The sequence below is a fragment of the Rhincodon typus genome, chromosome 14, assembly GCF_021869965.1.
Source record: "Rhincodon typus isolate 14 chromosome 14, sRhiTyp1.1, whole genome shotgun sequence".
In the NCBI taxonomy this organism is placed as follows: domain Eukaryota; kingdom Metazoa; phylum Chordata; class Chondrichthyes; order Orectolobiformes; family Rhincodontidae; genus Rhincodon; species Rhincodon typus.
This window is the reverse complement of record NC_063345.1, coordinates 9487679-9508501: the sequence shown is the minus strand read 5'-3', so window position 1 is coordinate 9508501 and position 20823 is coordinate 9487679. Positions and strand designations below refer to the sequence as shown.

The 20823-nt window shown below is 41.1% G+C and overlaps 1 protein-coding gene across 1 annotated transcript in view; it reads left to right on the top strand.

Moving 5' to 3' along the window:
* Positions 1-1857: 1857 nt before the first annotated feature.
* The window catches only part of LOC109914981 (LON peptidase N-terminal domain and RING finger protein 3-like), a 48019-nt gene continuing 29053 nt past the window's right edge, over positions 1858-20823 (top strand). The window contains exons 1-6 of the mRNA XM_048605262.1: positions 1858-2727; positions 8572-8690; positions 8816-8938; positions 9885-10040; positions 17376-17610; positions 18391-18530. Coding sequence (XP_048461219.1) covers positions 2100-2727; positions 8572-8690; positions 8816-8938; positions 9885-10040; positions 17376-17610; positions 18391-18530 — 1401 coding nt within the window. The 5' untranslated portion in view covers positions 1858-2099. The remainder of the gene's footprint in view (positions 2728-8571; positions 8691-8815; positions 8939-9884; positions 10041-17375; positions 17611-18390; positions 18531-20823) is intronic.

Sequence of the window (20823 nt, the reverse complement as noted above, 5' to 3'; positions counted from 1 at the left end):
TCTCTGAAACGAACTTGAATCAACGGTCCTCAAGCCAAACTGTTGCAACTGAAGGTCACCTGATATTGTCAGCTTACTCTGTTGCTGGAGTTTCTACCTAACCGGTAAACTTTGTCATTGATCATTTGCCTCCTTCCAGTTGATTGATCTGAAGTCTTATTCGAATTGTTAAATACAATTATTTTGCTGCTGTCTACAGCCTAACAAAGTTTTGCCAAGAGATTTCCGCAAGATCCCCTCCTTAAATCAATGCTTTGTTGCAACCTCTTCAATGCACTTTTTTTCGAAATGTTTCCATTGTATAACTTGCTGTTGATATTTGTTCATACTGTATTTAAAATGACAATCATGGCCTAAATGTAAAGCTCTCCATAATCTGATGAACTGGATACATTTGGAGAATCATCTTTGTCATTTCTCAGCCAGCCGGAGAAACCCCAGCTCTGGGCTTTCCACTAGTGAGCAGCAAGGTGCCCATTTCAGATCCCATGTAGAGATAACGGTGAAGAATCCCACTGCAAAGCCATCCTGTTGGAATTTGACCACACAGCACCTGTAAACACAGACCCTTTCATAAGCAAAATTCTCATTTTCAGACGAGGCTGTCCGATACATGCACAGTTGTGCGACACTTGTTATAGTTAACTCCCTGCCTATTTTGCTTGCATAGATTGAACCCAGGGCAGTTACATAAGGAGTCAACATTCTGGTCATGGTGACACACGGGGAATGGTTTGTGTGATAGAGAAATAGCAAGTTCTCAAACCAAAATAGAAACACAGTTATGTAACTAACTTTCAAAAGTGAAGCTTTTTGACTGGGTCATTTCAGGTTTTTTAATTGGAAAATTAATCTGCATTTCCTTGTTTTGGTTACAATAATGTATGTGAATTGAAGAAAGTGCTTGATTTCATTTCTTTTTCCCTGTGAACAAGTATTGACAACTATCAAGATTTACCCTGCTTACTTTTGAATATTTACACATATCTGCAGCCATTCTAGCCATGTTGGCATTGCTAATTTGCCAAGAATTGTTCATACCGTTGGTTTTATTGATGACGGTTAGCTAGCCCTGTAATTATTTCAAAGGTGGAAAAAAATGCCTCCTGTTATCGCATCACTAGCTATTTTTGTTTTGTTTTCCTATCTCCACCTCAGGGGAAAAAAAAACTTCCAGCACTATCAGAGGTTTTATGTAAACGGACACTGTCTTACATAAGGGTGATGTAATCTACACAACACAGTCGACAAGAGAACATTCTGTGTATCAAAGTTATCTGAATCCAAATTGTGGGCGACAATTAACAAATGCAGTTTAACAAATGTATTTTTGTTTTTGCAAACCAGCTGAGCCAGACGGAGAATCTCACCTTTCTTATCAATACGCTATAACATTTGCGTCGGTCAATGTTTTAGTTTTAATGCAGAAACAGTTGGGAGTAATTACAGGTTTGATATAAAACGTGCTAAAAAATATTTCAAGCCAGCGTTCAGGAGCATGGTTATCGATACAATATTTGGGTGATGGGCTGGTATATTGTGGGGCTGGTGCACTGCCTTTTTGTACCGCGCAGATTAAATATTTAGCTCTTGCAAGTGGGTGTGTGTACACAGCCCTGTGCACGGTGACTTGTCACAGTTTGTGTCAATACCTGTGGGGAGCAAAATAAAAACAGCTTCAGAGGTAGCGAGGAGGGCGGAGAGAGATGTCAATCTAGCAATCCCTCCATCCCACAACCAAAAATAAAATAATTCAAAATAAACAGAATGTTACAGAACTTGCTGGTTTTGTAACAGTCTGACTCAGGCCAATGGGAGGCAGAGGATGGCTGTCATGTGATTTTGGGTTTTATGTAACATTTTTTTTGCTTTGTGGTTGGCGTTCCCTGCTCCATAGGAATTGGAAAGGAAGGGTCGGTGGTGTGGTGGGGAAATCTGAAGGATTAGGAGCCAGGCATAATGAGAGAGGGGTGTCGGAGTGAGGGAAGAGCTGGCTTGATTTGAGTGGGGGCAGTAGGGTCTGGGAGCTGATTTCATCCTCCTCTTTCTGTCCTCCCCACCCACCACCTCCTGGCACTGTCCCCTGGTCTCCTCCAGCCATGGGTTCAGAAGGAAGGGGTCTGGACGTGGTGCTGGAGCTGGCAACGGAGGCGAGGAATTTCCAACTGGCTGCCGAGATCTACCAGCGGCAGCTGCGGGCCAGGCAACAGCAGCAAGCGGGGGGCGATCCAGAGGAGGTCCGCTTGAGACGTGCTCGCTGCCTGGTGCTGGCGGAGAGGCTGAGCGAAGCGCTTCAGGAGTACCAGCACCTCTCGGCTCAGGGCAGCCTGCGAGCCGAGCACCTGGGGGAGCTGGTGGATTTCTTAGCCGGGAGCCTGAGGGTCAGCCAGGGCTGGGGAGAAGGTGAACCCCCGGGCGTGGGTTTGCTGAGCTGCCGCTGGTGTACGGGCACCTTGTTCGAGCCGGTCACTCTACGCTGCGGACACACTTACTGCAAAAACTGCCTGGAGAAGGAACGAGAGAGCCAGAGGGCTTGCTGCAAAGTTTGTAAAGAGAGAGTCCCTACTGCCGGAGCCTGCAGAATCAACGTGGTCCTGAACAGTTTCTTAGGCAAATACTTCCCGGCCGAGACCAGAGCACTCACTCTCAGACACGAAGGGAACAGCTTATATAAGAAAAACAAACCCCTGGCCGCCTTAGAGAAATATCACCAAGCTGTTGCATTAGGTAACGTCTTGCTGTTATTTTCTGTGTGTAACCTGCCGGCCTCAATTCTCCGGACGAGTGTGAATTTGGGGCAACGCTTTTGTGTTCTTAAAACTTTTTGCAAGTCATCAAGTTATCCAGCATTCATTTCGAAGGTGGGGGGCGGTTTAAGTTATTTATTTGCACATTTAAAGGGAAGAGAAAAATGTAGTGAGGAAGCTCAGCCCCCACACCACGCTGGCAAAATAAATCTGATGGCTTTTTTAGTGACAAGTCGAAATTTGATGGAGGGGCATTTGGACAGCGTTTCCCAGAGATTTATGGAAGTGTAAATAAAATAAACTCAAAGTTCTCCAGATGCTGGAAGTCTGAAATAAACACATTTGTTGGAGAAACTCAGCAGGTCTGATGGAGAGACGAAGTTAATATTTTGACTCTTCCTCAAAGTTCACATTGGACTCGAAACATGAACTCTCTTCCTCGCTCCACAGAGGCCAGCAGACCTGCCGAGTTTCTCCAGCAATTTTCTGGGATTATCAGGAGGTGTTGCATAAGATCCTACCTATTGGCCGTTTGTCACAGAATCCTAGGTTTGGAGAGTAACTGTTGTGTAACCTGAGTGGGAAAAATGGGTCAAACAGTCAAATCAATATCTGAAGCTTTTAATTTGCAAATCAGTTCCAATGCTGCGTTTTTATTTTATATGTGTGTGTTGAATGAATATAAGTAGGAAATGTTTAAAAAAAGGTATGGCTTTAGGAACATTCTATCGCAATAATTTCACAATTACACGCCTCTTTCAAACGGGCTTTCAAAACGCGTATAATTGCAGTCATTTACAGCTATAAAACGTGATTTTGGACCACACTTTATCCCTTTTTAATGCGCCCAGCAATGTGGAGGAATCAGGCCTTGAAAGCTTAAAAAGTTAAGGATTGATCTTCCTAATGCCGTTTACCTCACTCACCCAAACAAAGCGGTCTTTAAGAAAAAGCTTATCGGCATAACAATGGATTTATTTCCAAAGTCACAACACTTATTGCAAAGTAAAATATTGATGATAGTTTTGCAAACTATCACAGAGCTACCGCTGTGTAATACTTGATAACCCTAAATCACAGACAATTGATTTTTTTTTTGTTTGCCAAATCTAAATCCAAACTAAATTACCAATCCCTTAATTTTCAAACAGTCAAATGCATTACTCGCGTTTGACCATCATGAGTTTTCTATTCTGCTTCGATACTGGTTTCCTTCGGAATCAAAAAAGCCCAGATCTTAACCTGGAAATTTACTCTAATATAACATTGAATGTGGCTCAAAAGAGGGATTTGTTGCTGAAATTGTTGTATTCCTTTGACATTTGACTTTATTGCATTTGTCCTGATGAGTCCTTCAGCAACACACCTCTTTTCAGCAATGTTGAAGTTTTGTAGGAAGTAGTTGTTTAACAGAACCTTTTTTGAGAAATAACTGGGAACAGGCTTACTTGGCACAACAGTGCAATAGCCTTATGACAGTCATAAATAAGAATTATTTATACTTTACTTTCATTCCTTAATCACATGTAACCATCCCTCATTGTCATTTAGAAACATTTATAAATAAACAAATAGATGTACACATTGGATTTTCAGATTTGCTAGACTCACTCCAACCAATTAAGGTACAACTATAAGAAAGGCAATGACAATTCTTCCCTTAACTAGGTCAGAGTCATCTTGCTTTCAGTCACAATGTTTGGATTTAAAAATTGGATTCTCTACTAGAAATTAGATTGTATTTTCTCTCTTTTCCTAAAGCGGTTGATGCTATGCGTAACTGAGTCACCGACCTGTAAATTGGATGCTTGGGTCTTTAATATAGTTTTAAAGTTATATTGTCTCCCCTGATCTTTTGTGTCACTAGCTTGTGAATTCTGTACACTGTTTGCTGGAGAGGTATGTCACTGAGGAGAGGTTCCTAGACTTTCATGATACCATGCTAATCTAATATGGTTGAAACCTGTCAAAAAGATTACAGAGTCCTAGAGATGTACAACATTGAAACAGACCCTTCTGTCCAACTCATCCATGCCGATCAAATATCATAGAACATAGAACAGTACAGCACAGTACAGGCCCTTCGGCCCACGATGTTGTGCTGAACTTTTACCCCAAACCTAAAGTCTATCTAACCTCCACCGCTACCTTGTACTATCATCCATATGCCTATCTAATAGCCACTTAAATGCCCCTAATGAGGCCAACTCCATTACCCTCTCCGGCAATGCATTCCACACCCCTACCACTCTGAGTAAAGAATCCACCTCTGACATCTCCCCGATATCTACCTCCTTTCACTTTAAAACTACGTCCCCTCGTAAAAGCTACCTCCACCCTAGGAAAAAGTCTCTGGCTGTCTACTCTCCTCTATCAAGTCACCTCTCATCCTTCGTCGTTCTAAAGAGAAAAGCCGTAGCGCGCTCAACCTTTCCTCGTAAGACCTTCCCTCCATTCCAGGCAACATCCTGCTAAATCTTCTCTGCACCTTTTCTAACGCTTCCACATCTTTCCTGTAATAAGGTGACCAGATCTGGACACAATACTCCAGATGTGACCGAACCAGGCCATATCGTAAATTAGTCTAGTCCTATTTGCCAGCATTTGGCCCGTATCCTGCCGAACAGAGACCTTGGAGTGCAGGTTCACGGTTCCTTAAAGATGAAGTCGCAGGTAGACAGTGCAGTGAAGAAGGTGTTTGGTATGTGTGCCTTTATTGGTCAGTACATTGAGTATAGGAGTTGGGAGGTCATATTGCAACTTGGTTAGGCCATTTTTGGAATACTGCATGCAGTTCTGGTCTCCTTGTTATAGGAAGGATGTTGTGAAACTTGAAAGGGTTCAGAAAGGATTTACAAGGATGTTGCCAGGATCACTATAGGAAGAGGCTGAATAGGCTGGGGCTATTTTCCTTGGAGCGTCGGAGGCTGTGGGGTGACTATAAAATCGTGAGGTACATGGATAGGGTGGATCGCCAAGGTCTTTTCCCCAGAGTGGGGGCCCAAGCTAGAGAGAATAGGTGTAAGGTGACAGGTGAAAGATTTAAAAGGGACCTAAGGGGCAACTTTTTCACGCAGAGGGTGATACATGTATGGAATGAGCTGTCAGAGGAATTGGTAGAGGCTGGTACAATTACAATGTTTAAAAGACATCTGGATGGGTATATGCATAGGAAGGGTTTAGGGGGATTTGGGCCAAATACTGGCAAATGGTACTAGAGTAATTTATGATATCTGGTCAGCATGGACAAGTTGGACCAAAGGGTCTGTCTCCATGCGCTGCATCTCTATGACTTTGACTCCATACAGAACATTGGTTAGGCCACTTTTCAAATACTGCATTCAAGTCTGGTCTCCCTGCTGTAAGAAAGTTGTTAAATTTGAAGGGGTGCAGAAAAGATCTACAAGGATGTTGCCAGGGTTGGAGGGTTTGAACTATAGGGAGAGGCTGATTAGGCTGAGGCCATTTTCCCTGGAGCGTTGGAGGCTGAGGAGTGACCTGATAGAGGTTTATAAAATCATGAGGGGTTTGGACAGGATGAATAGCCAATATATTTTCCTCCGGGTAGGGGAGTCCAAAACAAGAGGGCGTAGGTTTAAAGTGAGAGGGGAAGAATGTAAAATGGACCGAAGGGGCAACTTTCTCACACAAAGGGTGGTGTATCTGGAGTACGGTAGAAGTCTCAGGTGGGGATTTGATGTTCTCTGCCTCAATTTGAAAATTCATGTCTGATTCAGGATGGTTCCAAAGAGGAGCAAGGATTATAACCCAAAAATCTACGTTGTCTTTGGAAGGCGTCATTCAGAAGAGTACAAGTCAATGATTACAGAAAAGAATAAATGAACTTGTCAAGCCTACACCAAAACTCTTGGTGGCTAGAGCTTCATAACTAGACACTTTCTTTGAGCTCTCCTGCAACCAACTCTCCAGTATGTAGTCTCCAGACAGTATAAAAACCCAGGGCCATTAGAAAGAGCAGCACTGTGGAATATTCCTCAGTGAACCCCACACTTCAGTTTGCTGAATCAACTTCCCTAATCCAGTGCTCCACCCCAGGCTGAGAATTGGCAAGATAAAGCCAATGATTTTAACCTTGTCACCTGCATAATGCATTTCGAGGACTTTATCATTTCAGGCCTAGATGATAGCCACCTCCATCTATTCCTTTGCTGATGAAAGTACTGGATCTTCATATAGTCAGTTGAGAAAAATAAGTTGCAATCAAGAAAGCCATCTTTAAATTAAATTATGCATTCACAAATATATGTCAGTGGGTGGAGAGGAAAGTTCAAATTTTCATCTGGCTTTCTTCTTCCAAGAAAAAGTATTCTTAGAATGAAGAAAGTTAAGTGTAACTGAGATGACATTTAAGCAACACACATTTTCAATCTGCTTGCATCACTGTCTGTTTCTGGTTTTAAGACATGAATCATTAAGAGCTAATGTCCCTTATCAATACGGTAGTTAGTATCCCTGCCTGTTTTGTGGGCACGGAGGTTCGATTCCCAGATGGGGAGGACAACTTTGTGTTTGAATGGTGAAACAGACTCAATGCGCTGAATGGTCTACTTCAGCTCCTATACCTTATGATTAAATGGTTTTGATATTCTCACCTGTTTTCTTTGTTTTGGATTTGGAATTTTTGATGGTCAGAAATCCTGGACTGAGGGTTCACTACATGATTACCCAAGCTATAGATTCCTGAAGTCAGTCTGTTGCAGTAGAGTCTATCTATACTATGGTTTGACTTTTACAAGTATGCAAACGAGGGAATAAGAGTAGGTCATTTGGACCTTTCAAGACTGCTCCACCATTCAATAAGATGTTGGTGGAACCAATTTTCACTTTGACTCGACATTCTTGCAACCCTACCCTAGCTTCCCAATAATCTTTCATCCTCTTGCTAATCAAAAATCCATCTATCTCTGCCTTAGAAAATATTTAAAGATTCTGTATCTGCTTGAAAGAATGTTTTTGTTGTAACCGTTTTGTGCTGCCTTACTTATGCAAGACAAAAATAACTGGAAGGTATTGTATCTTTATTCAAGTTAATGATTGGCAATCTGCTTTGATAAAGTCATGTTGTAATGAACATCACAGATTTCTTGTTAACCTTTAGAATAAAGTTGAAACAGAGGTTTCATTCTGAAAGACGTGAATTCTGGTATGTTCAATTGAAGAAGTCAAGAGGCTATTGGATGATTATTTGAATAAAATGATGAGAAGGGTTATGGGGAGAAGACAAGTGATTAGCACTAAGTAACGATGCTCATGTGATGAGCCGGTGGTGACACAATGTGCTGAATGGCCTCCCAGTTTTCTTTCTTTTCACTCAGCGATCATGAGCGTTCACCAGGCTGTTGTTTATTGCCTGTCCCTAGTTGACCCTTGAGAAGGTGGTGGTGAGCTGCCTTCTTGAACCACAGCTGTCCATATGCTGTAGGTAGACCCACAAAGCTGCTAGGAAAGGAATTCCAGGATTTTGACCCTGCCACAGTGAAGGAAGGCATCCAAATCTAATTACTTTGGAAGTGGAATTTGCCATTTGAAAATGAGCGCGCAGAGCAAGAAATACGTGATGTTACATCCAAATGAAACACCATAGACATTCTTACGTAAATAGCAAGGAATGCTGGAAAGAACAAAGTTTAAGTTATTTTGACCTTAAACACTACCAAGAAAGAGGAATACTGACACATGGATGTTTAATGATAGTTGAAAGCATAGACAGAGTCACTGTCTCAACAGGCCGCATTGAAAGTGTAGACATTTTTAAATGAATGAAGTGACAATTATTTGGCATCTTTATGTGCTTTATTTTCAGCCCCCAAAGACCACTTGCTGTTGAGCAACCGTGCACAGATTAATGCGAGTCTGAAATGCTTTGAAGATGCACTGCATGATGGAAATGCTGCTTGTAACATCCAGCCTTTCTGGTCTAAAGTGAGATTTTAAACAACTCAAATACCCCACATTTGTTCTGTTTGTTTCGTCGTTATAACAGTTTTAGTTATATTGCAGGGTGATCGCTATGTGCTTCCTAAACAACCAGTGTGCTTTGTTACTAGGGTCACTTAAGAAAAGCACAAGCACTAGCTGGCCTGCAGAAAATGGACAAAGCTTTGAAGGAGTATCTAATTTGTATTGCTTTAGATTCAGAAAATAAAACAGCAAAAATGGAAGCCCAAAAGGTAATTAAGCATTCATACTGTAGAACTGGAACACATGGATTATATATGCCAAACAAAGGCTGCCTAATTTAGTGTAAATTCATAAGCTCTAATTGAAATATTTCAAGTTTAAGTTAGTAATGATAGACTACTTAGGAACAAAAGGCAGCTTTGAGCCTGTTCTGCCATTCAATTAGATTATGGCTGATCTTTATCATAAATTAGATTACTCATTTGATTCTTTATTCCTTAATAACTTAATGTATCAAAAAAATCTAACAACCTCTGTTCTAAAACTTTCAATAAAGCAAAAGCTTACTATGGGCAAAAATTTGAGATTTCCACTGTCATTTGTGTGGAAAATGCTTTTTAATATCTCTTATTGATGTTTGAGAGTAATTTTAAAATTATGCTGCCTTAATTGGCTCTTACTGAATTAGGGAGTCAAAGGTTATGAGGAGTAGGCATGAGTGTGGCATTGAGGTCACAAGCAGATCAGCCATGATCTTAGTGAAAGATGAAGAAGATTGAGAAGCCAAACTCCTGCACCTAATTCTTGTGTTCACTTTATATGAATGTTGACCCCTTTTTTCAGGTAGGATTGTTTTTCTAAACTCCATTTCGATTGTTTCCTGGTGCAGACATTACAATAGAAATTCATTCCATTCTTGGGTGCAAATAGCAATTTTTCTAGCACCATATTGCGAGCATTTCTGTCTGCCATTGGATCACATCTAATGCTTATAAATATGAAATTTGATCTTGAATCAAATTTCTTACTACTTAAAGTTTATGAAACACATGATAAATTGTAATGTTATACTTTTTCAGCTGTTATATTTGAGCAGCTCAATCTTGGAACAACTTGAAAGCAGCATTCAAATTCAAGTGATGTTGAAACCAGTTTTTGTTTTTAAAAACAAATTAAAATCATGTTAAATCCTGTTTCTTTGTTTCTCTTTTCCAGATCCTGTGTGATTTGCTCTCGCCCATTGCTGAAAATATACATCAAAGGTTACCTGACATAATGCAAGTTATGTCTCCACGATCTCGAATTAAGGGAATTGTCCTGAACTCACTGAATTCTAGAAATTCCAGCAATGTATTTGAAAATTCATGCAAGGTGTGTGCAGTAAGACATCTTCCTTTTTCATTCTGATCGCAGATAGTGAAATGTTCCAAGCTGCTTAACAGAAGCATATTCAATGAATTGACTGAAAGAAAGGAGGAAATGCCAAGGAGAGGTGGTGGTGTAGTGGTATTGTTACTGCACTTGTAATTCAGAGGAAATACTAAACAAAAACCGAAAGAACCGAGGATTCTATAAATCAGAAATAAAAACAGAAATTGCTGACAAAGTTCAGCAGGTTTGGTAGCATCTGTTGAGAGAAATCAGAGTTAACATTTCGGGTCCACTGACCCATCTGAGGAAGGGTCACTCGAGCCGACATGTTAATGCTGGGCTTTTCCAGCAATTTCTGTTTTTGTTTGTGGTTGTAATTAAGAGACCCAGCCTCAAGCTGTAGGGACGTGGGTTTTGGATCCCACCATGGGAAGTGGTGGAAGTTGAATTCAATTCATCAATTTGGAATATAAAGTTAGTCTTAGTTGTCAAATGACAGCTATCACTGGGGGAAACACACATCTGGTTCACTCATGCCCTTTTAGCTAAGGAGATCTGCCATCCTCAGGAAAATAGAAATTAGTCCATTCGGCCCATGAAGCTTGCTCTGCTATCTGACATGATCATGGCTAATCCTCAATTTCATTGCCATACTCTCTCACTCTCCCTGTGCTGTTTGACACATTGAGCTTGTAGAAATCTGTTTCTTTCCGAAATATGTTCAGTGACTTTGCCTCCACAGCCTTGTGTGGGAGAGAACTCCACAGGTTCATTTCAGTCTGGAATGACCTGCTGCATATCCTGAGACTGTAACCCCTCTTTGTGAGCTCTTCAGCCACTGGAAACATCTCCACTACATCAAATCTGTCCAGTCCTGTCAGAATTTTATTCATTCCATTGAGATTGCCTCTCAATCTTCTGAACTTCAGTGAATACAGCCCCAGTTGACACAACCTATCCTTATGTGAAAAGCCTGCCTTCCCAGAATTCAGTCTTGTTAGCCTTCGGTTCACTTCCTCAATGGCAGTTCTGCCTTTCCTAAAGTAAGGAGACCAAAAGTGCACACGATACTCCAGGTGCAGTCTGACCAAGGCCCTGTACAGTGGCAGTTAAATTTCCCTGATTCCATTCTCAAGCCCTCATGCAATGGAGGTCAACATACCATTTGCCTTCCTAACTGTTTGCTGCACTGCATGCTAATTTTCAGTGACCAGTGTGCAAGAACACACAGGTTCCTTTGTACATTAACCTTTACCCATCTATCACAAATTAAATAATACTCTACCATTCTGTATTCCCTCCCACTTGTCCAAGTTACACATCATCTGCCATTACATAGGATCCCTACAGTGTGGAAACAGGCCCTTCGGCTCAACAAGTCCACACCGACCCCCGGAGCATCCCACCCAGACCCATCCCTCCACAACCCACCTCAGATTCACACCCCTGAACACTACAGGCAATTTAGCATGGCCAATCCAACTAACCTGCACATCTTTAGACTGTGGGAGGAAACCGGAGCACCCGGAGGAAACCCATGCAAACTCCACACAGTCACCCAAGGGTGGAATCAAACCCGGGTCCCTGGCACTGTGAGGCAGCAGTGCTAACCACTGAGCCACCGTGCTGCCCTACGTCTATGTACCCATTCTTTCACCTGGTCTAAATTTCCATGAAGCCTTTTCATGCCCTCCTCACCACTCTCATTTCCAGTTAATTTTGAGTCATAAGCAAGCTTATGAATATTACACTCAATTCCCTCATCCAAATTGTTGAATAGTTGGGTCCCTAGCATTGATTCCTATTGTATCCCACTTGTCACTGTCTTCCATTCTGAAAATGATCCAATTATTTTCATTTTAATTTTTGTCTACTAAGCAATTCTCGATCCATGTGGTTTGATTTTGTGCAATGATCCTTGCCTTTATCAAAGGCTTTCTGAAAATCCAAATACACCACATCTACTTGTTCACCTTCATCTTTTGTACTCCTAACATCTTTAAAAAAAACACTCCAGTAGATGTGTCAAACATGATTTCTCTTTCATAAATGCATGCTGACTTTGTATAATAATATTGATATTTTTAAGTGTGACCAGAAACTAACCACATAAACACAGTGGCTACAAGAGTAGGGCAGAAGCTAGGAATACTGTGGTGAGTAACTCACCTCCTGACTCCTCAAAGTCTGTCCACCATCTACAAGCACAAGTCAGGAGTGTGATGGAACACTCCCCACATGCCTGGATGAGTGCAGCCCAACAATACTCAAGAAGCTTGACACTGTCCAGGGCAAAGCAGCCCGCTTTGATATCAACCACCCAGGTTGATAACGTTGTTAAGAAGGCGTACAGTATGTTAGGTTTTATTGGTAGAGGGATTGAGTTTCGGAGCCATGAGGTCATGTTGCAGATGTACAAAACTCTGGTGCGGCCGCACTTGGAGTATTGCGTACAGTTCTGGTCACCGCATTATAGGAAGGATGTAGAAGCATTGGAAAGGGTGCAGAGGAGATTTACCAGGATGTTGCCTGGTATGGAGGGAAGGTCTTATGAGGAAAGGCTGAGGGTCTTGAGGCTGTTTTCGTTAGAGAGAAGAAGGTTAAAAGGTGACTTGATAGAGACGTACAAGATGATTAGAGGATTAGATAGGGTGGACAGTGGGTGCCTTTTTCCTCGGATGGTGATGGCTAGCACGAGGGGACATAGCTTTAAATTGAGGGGTGATGGATATAGGACAGATGTCAGAGGTAGGTTCTTTACTCAGAGAGTAGTAAGGGCGTGGAATGCCCTGCCTGCAAAAATAGTAGACTCGCCAACTTTAAGGGCATTTAAATGGTCATTGGATAAACATATGGATGATAATGGAATAGTTTAGGTTAGATGGGCTTCAGATTGGTTTCACAGGTCGGCGCAACATCGAGGGCCGAAGGGCCTGTACTGCGCTGTAATGTTCTATGTTCTATGTTCTATGATCTATGATTGGCACTACATCTGCAAGCATCCACTCCCTCCACCACCAACCCTCAATAGCAGCAGTGTGTACTATCTACAAGATACACTGCAGAAATTCATCAAAGATCTTCAGACAGCACCTTCCAAACCCACGAACGCTTCGATATAGAAGGACAAGGGCAGCAGACATACGGGAATCTCCAAGTTCCCCTCTAAGCCACTCACCATCCTTGCTTGGAAAAATATCGCCGTTCCTTCTCTGTCGCTGGGTCAAAATCCTGGAATTCCCTCCCTAATGGCATTGTGGGTCAACCTACAGCAGGTGGACTGCAGTGGTTCAAGAAGGCAGCTCATCACCACCTTCTCAAGGGCAACTAGGGATGGGCAAGAAATGCTGGTCAGCCAGCGACACCCACATCCCACAAATGAATAGAAAAGAAAGTGTCCCGTTCTCACATTCTTTACAATAGATTCCAATATTTTCCCTCTATTGATGTTAGGCTAACCGGTCTGTAATTCCCAGTTTTCTCCCTCCCTCCTTTTCTAAACAGCGGGGTTACATTTCCCGTCCTCCAAACTGCCAGGACTGTTCTAGAATCTACTAAATTTTTGAAGATGACGACAAACACATTCACTACTTCTTTAGCTGCCTCCTTTCAGTTATATAATTTTCAGCATTCATTTCTTCCTAATACTAATTTTCATCAATTTCCCTGTTCTGGAAGACCCCTGCTTCCCCAGCAATTCTGGGAAATTATATGCATCTTCTTTAGTGAAGTCAGAACCGAAGTAGTGGTTTAATTGCTCTGCCATTTCCTGGTCCTCCATTCTCAATTTTCTGGTTTCAGTCTGTAAGGGACCTGAATTTATTTACTGATATTTTTCTTTTTAAGTATTTATGGAAGCTCTTCTAGTCTGCTTTTATGTGCCTTGCTCATTTACTCTCATGTTGTGTTTTTCCCTTCTTAATCAACTTCATTGTTCTGCTTCAATGAATTATAAACTGCTTCCAGTTCTCAGGCTTGCTAATTTTCCTAGCAACTTTACATAACTTCTCTTTGAATCCAATGCTACCATTAACTTCTTTGGTTAACCATGGTTGGGCCATGATCTGTTTTATTTGCCAAAAGGAATGTATAACTGCTGCAAAGTATGCATTTGTTCTTGCTTATTAACCATTGTCCATCTACTGTCATGGCTTTTAATGAAGTTACCCAGTCTACCACAGCCAACTCACCCCTCATACCTTTGTAATTTCCTTTGTTTAGATTTAGGACCCTAATTTTGGATTTGACGACTTCATTTTCCATCCCTTTGTAGAATTCTTCAGTGTTACTGTCACTTTTTCCAAAAAGACTTCTCACAACAACATTAATTAACTCCTTCACATCATACAAAACCAAATCAAAGATAGTCTGCCCCCAACTTGATTTATCAAAATACTGGTCCAGTAACCATTCTATGTGCACTCCAGGAATTCATATGCCATAGTATTATTCCTAAAGTGTGCCCAGTCTATAGGTAGATTAAAGTCCTTCATGATTACTGGAGGAGCCTTGATGCATGCACCTCTGAGTTCCTGTTTAATGCCAACCATGATTGTTTGGAGGTCCACAGACAATTCGCATTAATGTTTCCTGCTCGTATTTTTTCTTAGCTCCATCCAGACTGATTCCACATCTAGATTTCTTGTGTTATATCTGTTTTCACTATTGCACTGATTTCAGCTTTCACTAACAATACCACCACACCACCTAATCCATTTTCTATCTTTTCCACCTTCCTAAGGATTGCATGCCCTTCGGACGTTCAGTTCCCGACCCAGAGCCGTTCCTCCCTAATTGCAATATGTTGTACCTGTGTACGATTATTTGTGCTGTTAACTCATCTGTCTTGTTGTGAATGCGCTGTGCATTCAGATATAATAACTTTAGACATTCCTTTTTGATATTTTTACACTTGTTCTTTGTACTCCAGCCCTATTTGGTGCTAGCCCTTATTTCCTCTGCCTTTTAATGTTGCTTTCCACTTTTTTATCTTTAATTTCCATCTCTGTTTCCTCCCTCTTGTCCCCCTGCTAAGGTTTGTGTCCCCCTGAATGAGTTCCTAGCTCCCTATATTCTGATTACAGGATCTCTTTTTAACTATGTTGTTGGTACAATAAATTTATAAATAAATAAATGGATTATGATCTCTGGCTGTTCTCCCTCCCCCTTGAGAATATCATGCAGATTCTCAGTGACATCCTTGACCCTGGCACCAGGGAGACAAAGGACCATCCTGGTGTCATGTCAGTGGATGTGGAAATGTAGAATGTCCTCTCACTATTGCTTTCAGATATTTTTGTACATCTCCTGTCCCCATCAAACATTCAGCTGGGCCACTCCTGGTGCCTGGGACTTGGCTTTGACTGCATTCCCCTGAGAAGCCATCTGCCCTAGCAGTATTCAAAGACAAAAATCTGTCAGATGGAGAGAGAACCCCATTTAACTGTTTCACTTCCTGTCTGCTGCCCTAAATAGAGTCATTGAGATATACAGCATGGAAACAGACCCTTTGGTCCAACTCGACCATGCTGACCAGATTTCCTACACTAATCTAGGCCCATTTCCCAGCGTTTTGGCACATATCCCTCTAAACCCTTCCTATGAATCAAACAAAAAAAATTCTTATACCACTGGATTACTATAACTGTAAGAAATCTAGCCTGCAATCTTAGGAGCTGCTGCAAGATCCACCCTACACTCACTGTGCCGTTTTGAATACGAACAATAATAATAGCGATAATAATCTGCCCTTACCTTGTCTGGCTGACGTGTGACTCCAGATCCACGGCAATATGGATGATTTTTAACAGTTCAGTTCAAGGGCAATTTGGGATGGGAACTGTAGTGCATGGAACCAGGCGGTTCTCGTTGACTATGAGATTCTTGATTGGGGTTGTTAACCCAGGCCAGTGAGGAAGCCCTGGCTGACCAGTATAAACAGAGAATTTACAATTGCCTCAGTTCAGGGGACTGACTCTGAGTTGGCTGGCCACAGCCAGTGTACAGTGCACAAGTAAATAAAGGGTGACTTGGTAATGGGATACTTGGCCTCTGTGCAGTTCATAGAATCCCTACAGTGTGGAAACAGGCCCTTCGGCCCAACAAGCACACACCGACCCTCAAAGCATCCCACCCAGACCCATGCCCCTATAACCCACCTAATCTACACATCCCTGAGCACTATTTTCGCAATTTAGCATGGCCAATCCACTAGCGTGCACATCTTTGGACTGTGGGAGGATTACTTCAGGTATCGAATAGCGGTATTGCCAGTGATGCCCACATCCAATGAAAGAATATATAAAAAGAGAGACAGGTAATTAAATGCTTGGACAAAGAAGTAGGATTTAAGAAGCAACTTAAAGGAGATAAGACAGTTGACTTAAGGGAGTTTGGGAACTTTGGCTCAGGCAGACGACACCATTGACTTTCCGTGAGGGGTGAAGGAACTGGAGGGCGTGCAGGAGGCTAGAATTGGACGAGCTCAGAGCTCTGAGGGTGGTTTAACTGGAGGACCTTAAAAGACATGGGGAGGGTTGAGGCCATAGAGGGATTTGAATATAAAAAATGAGAATTTTGAAATCAAGACATTGGTGGACCAGTAGGCCATTAGATCTAAAATGGGACTAGAATAATTTAGGATATCTGGTGAGCATGGATGAGTTGGACCAAAGGGTCTGTGCAACTCTATGACTGTATGTAATTCATGTTTTCCAATCTTTATTTTGAAAAATGGTCAAAACATCCTGAAACAGAAGCAGTTGGATTGAGGTAGTTAGCTAGATTCATTTCCAAGCCAACTATATTGACCCTAAACAAAACAAAATTTGTGGAAAAGCTCAGCAGGTCTGGCAGCATCTGTGGAGAGAGAAACAGAGTTAACGCTTCAGGTTGAGTGACCCTTTCTCAGAACTGGTTTCTGATTTACAGCATCCGCAATTCTTTCAGTTTTTATATTAATCCTGAAGTTTGTCTGAGTGAAATCTATCCACTAACTAAGCAGGAATGGTAATTCAGTTGAGACTGAAACAGACTTAACTTTTCAGGCCTTCAGCTTGAAATGTTATTCAGTTTCTCTCTTTCCAAGCTCAGTGTGCCTCATGTATCTACAACATTCTATGTATTTATTTCAGGTTTTCAGTATTTGCGGTGTTTAGCTTTTGAACGATAATTCAGTGACGGATTATCAAATTTCATATGGATTAATGATGCACACAATCATGCGCAAAAATATGTTTTTTTTTTCTTAGGGATATTGCTTGAATAATAAAGAATTCTATTCCTTCAGTGTCAGGTTCTGTTTGTTTCATAATGGTGTCCTCCTGACTCTTCAAGGTAAATGTTGATACAACTGGCTTTGACACCAAACAAGAATGGAAGACCCACTCCTACTGTAACTCAACGAAACCAGCTCAAGTAATGAGTGAAAACCAAGACACTTTGAAGAATTTGTCCACAGAACCAGCCTTGATGATTTCCGAAAGGAAGAATACTTTGAAAACACAGCGCAGTTCTATTAAAGATGAAGAACCTGGAACAACTGAAGGCTACACCAAATGCAATAAGCGAGGTACACTCGGGGTTAAGCACATGTTAGGGTGCACACAGGATTTGGTTTCTTTTTGTTCTTTGAACCCTGGGTTTTCATCATCATTTTAGTAATGGCATTCAGCAATCCTCTCCATCTATTTGTTAGATCAGTGGTTAGCTAGGCTGTTTTTTAAATTTTCTTTAGGGGAGAAGTACTGTGAAAATTTTTCACATAGAGGGTGGTGGGTGCCGAGAACACACTGCCAGAGGAGGTGGGGAAAGTAGGCACGTTAGCAATGTTTAAGGCGTAAATTGATACACATGTGAACATGAGGCAAATAGAGGGATAGAAACTGCGTATAGGCAATAAGCAGTGGACCTAAATATGGATTAGAAATCAGCACAGGTTTGGTGGGCTGAAGGGCCTGTTCCTGTGTTGCATTGTTTCATAAAGACTAAAGTACAATGATTACACAATCTTCCACGACTTTTTGGTACTTTTAAGAATCATATTCCACCATTCCAACCATTTTAATCCATGAACATCACTCGTGGTGGCCAATTTTCACTGATCATTCTCAATTCTTATAAGTTCTATTACCAAAAAATCCCATTTCCTTCACTGTAATTTAAATAAAAAAGGTTATAAAATCACAACATCTCAGGAACAAAGACTTTTGTAAATGTTGTTGATATTTAATATTTGATAAATATTGTTATATATCATCATATTTCAGTGTTTAAGAAAGATAATTTATATTCTGCTTGATGTCACACTGTTTGATGTATATAACTTAAAATGTTTTATTCAATCGTATAGCCAGGTCACAGAGTCCCGGGAGAGAACATGATATCTTACCGAAGCTCGTTGATGCGTTTGACCTGGAGTGTTCCCTATGTATGAGGTATGAGGTACCTGCTAGTTCCTGCTATTGTGTTGATGCAAATGTTACCATATTATATGACTGATCTTATTGGAATCAATGACACGCATTTATATAGCACCTTGTAAGATCTCAATCTCTCAAAACACATTAAGTAAAATGAAATACTTTTAATGTGCAGTTACTTTTGTACTATAGGAATTGTAGTAACCAATTTGCAAACAGCAAGCTTCTAGAAGCTGAAATGTGATAATGACCATGTAGCAAGTTTGTAGATTTTCTGATCATCATCACCATTGTGTGCATACTTCCTGCGCAGATTGACTGCTATATTTCCTATATTTCAAAAGAGACCTTTATTCTTTCTTGGGGTGTGGGAGTCACTGGTGAGGCCAGCATTTGTTGCCTATCCCTAATTGCCCTCAAACTGATTGGTTTATTGGGGGCATTTCAGAAGGAGGTCAAGAATCAACAATACTGCTGAGGGTGATGTAAGCAAAGCAAGATAAATATGGCAGATTTCCTTCTCAGAGGGCATTAGTGAAGTGGATGGTATTTTGTAGTCATTGATGATGGCACTAAGACTGAGACTAACTTTCAGTTCCAGACTTATTAAATGACAGATGCCCTGGTAGGATTTGAAGCCATGTTCCCAGATGTAAATCTGAATCTCAGGATTAGGGGTTCAGTGATATTACTACGATGCCACTGCCTTCCTCTGTGTTTTTTAAAAACATACAATTTTGCTACAAAGTGCCTTGGGAGAGCCAGAAGTTATGAAAGGGATTCCAAGGATGAGTAGAGTGATGGAGAATGAGGGATGTCACTTAGTCTTCTGTTGCCTGGAAATACAGAGAGCTTGGCTGAAACCTACAGGAGTCAAACACATAATAATTATAGAAAGCACTTTTTAAAATTCAGATTTTCACATATATATGAAGTATTATGTGTTGATCTATAATACACAAACATTAATGATAATATACAAACATTAGAGATAACATACAAACATTAATGCTTTATTGACATTTTAGTTTTGCTGGCAGCTGGGGTCCGGTTTGAAAATAATTTGGGAAGAACTTGTCAAAAGCTTTCAACAAATGTGGATTTTCCTTATAAGCATTATCGTCCCAAACAATATACAATATTTACACTTGTACTCCAAATCATGTCAGAACTGTTTACTTACGTGGGATGATTTTAAACAATCTCTGATTTGCTGATGACATTGAACTTAACCTTATAGCAATAACTCAAACAGGCTTTTGGAGAATAATTAATAAGGTACACAGAAAGAGCAGGTCATCTTCGTTCTATAACAACATGCACACTATAAGGAGGCCACACCTTAACACAGTCAGATCGCTAAAAGGGACATCTATCCTGCTCCCTTGCTCTCTCACGTTGCCCTGAATGTTGTTCCTTTCCACATATTTATATAATTCACTTTGGAAGTTACAATTTAGTCTATTCCACTATCCTTTCATGTGGTGTGTTCAGATTATAACACATATCCGTGTCAATGTATTTTTTTTTTCGTTTCATTTCCTGTCTGTAGTTTATTTGCCCATTATCTGTGTCCTTTGGTTACTGCCCGTCCGTCCAGTGAAAAGTTTCTCACTACTTACCCTATCAATCCCCTTTATAATCTTTATTAAATATCTCCTAACCTTCACTGCTCAAATGAAAACAAAAACTAGCTTCTCTATTCTCTACAAATCACAGGGTAAGGATTTCCAGTGTACCTCATTTGCAAAAATAAAACCAAAGTCAGCCAGTCAGTCAAGAAATATCAAGTGATTATAGTTCGGATGCAGTTGAACAGCCAGACTAATTGTATACCTCCCATGGATTCATGCTAGAGAGTTGGAGTTGCAAGTGAGACTAACTGCAGCTGTTTTTGGAAAGTTAAGCAGGATATGAAAAACCAGAGATCTTTTTGTTAGAAAACAAAGGAAGGATTTTATTTCTGAATTATTATGTGTTGGAACATGACAAAGTTTAACAAAAGATACTAACAGCAGAAATGGATGAACACAGCAGGCCAAGCAGCATCATAGGAGCAGAGAGGCTGACGTTTCGGGCCTAGACCCTTCATCAGAAAAGGGGGAGGGGAAGGGGGTTTTGAAGCCTGCAGTGCCACAACGATGCCACCCGAAGGTTGCAGGAACAGCAACTCATATTCCGCTTGGGAACCCTGCAGCCCAATGGTATCAATGTGGATTTCACAAGTTTCAAAATCTCCCCTCCCCCCACCGCATCCCAAAACCAGTCCAACTCGTCCCTGCCTCCCTAACCTGTTCTTCCTCCCACCTATCCCCTCCTCCCACCTCAAGCCGCACCTCCATCTCCTACCGACCAACCTCATC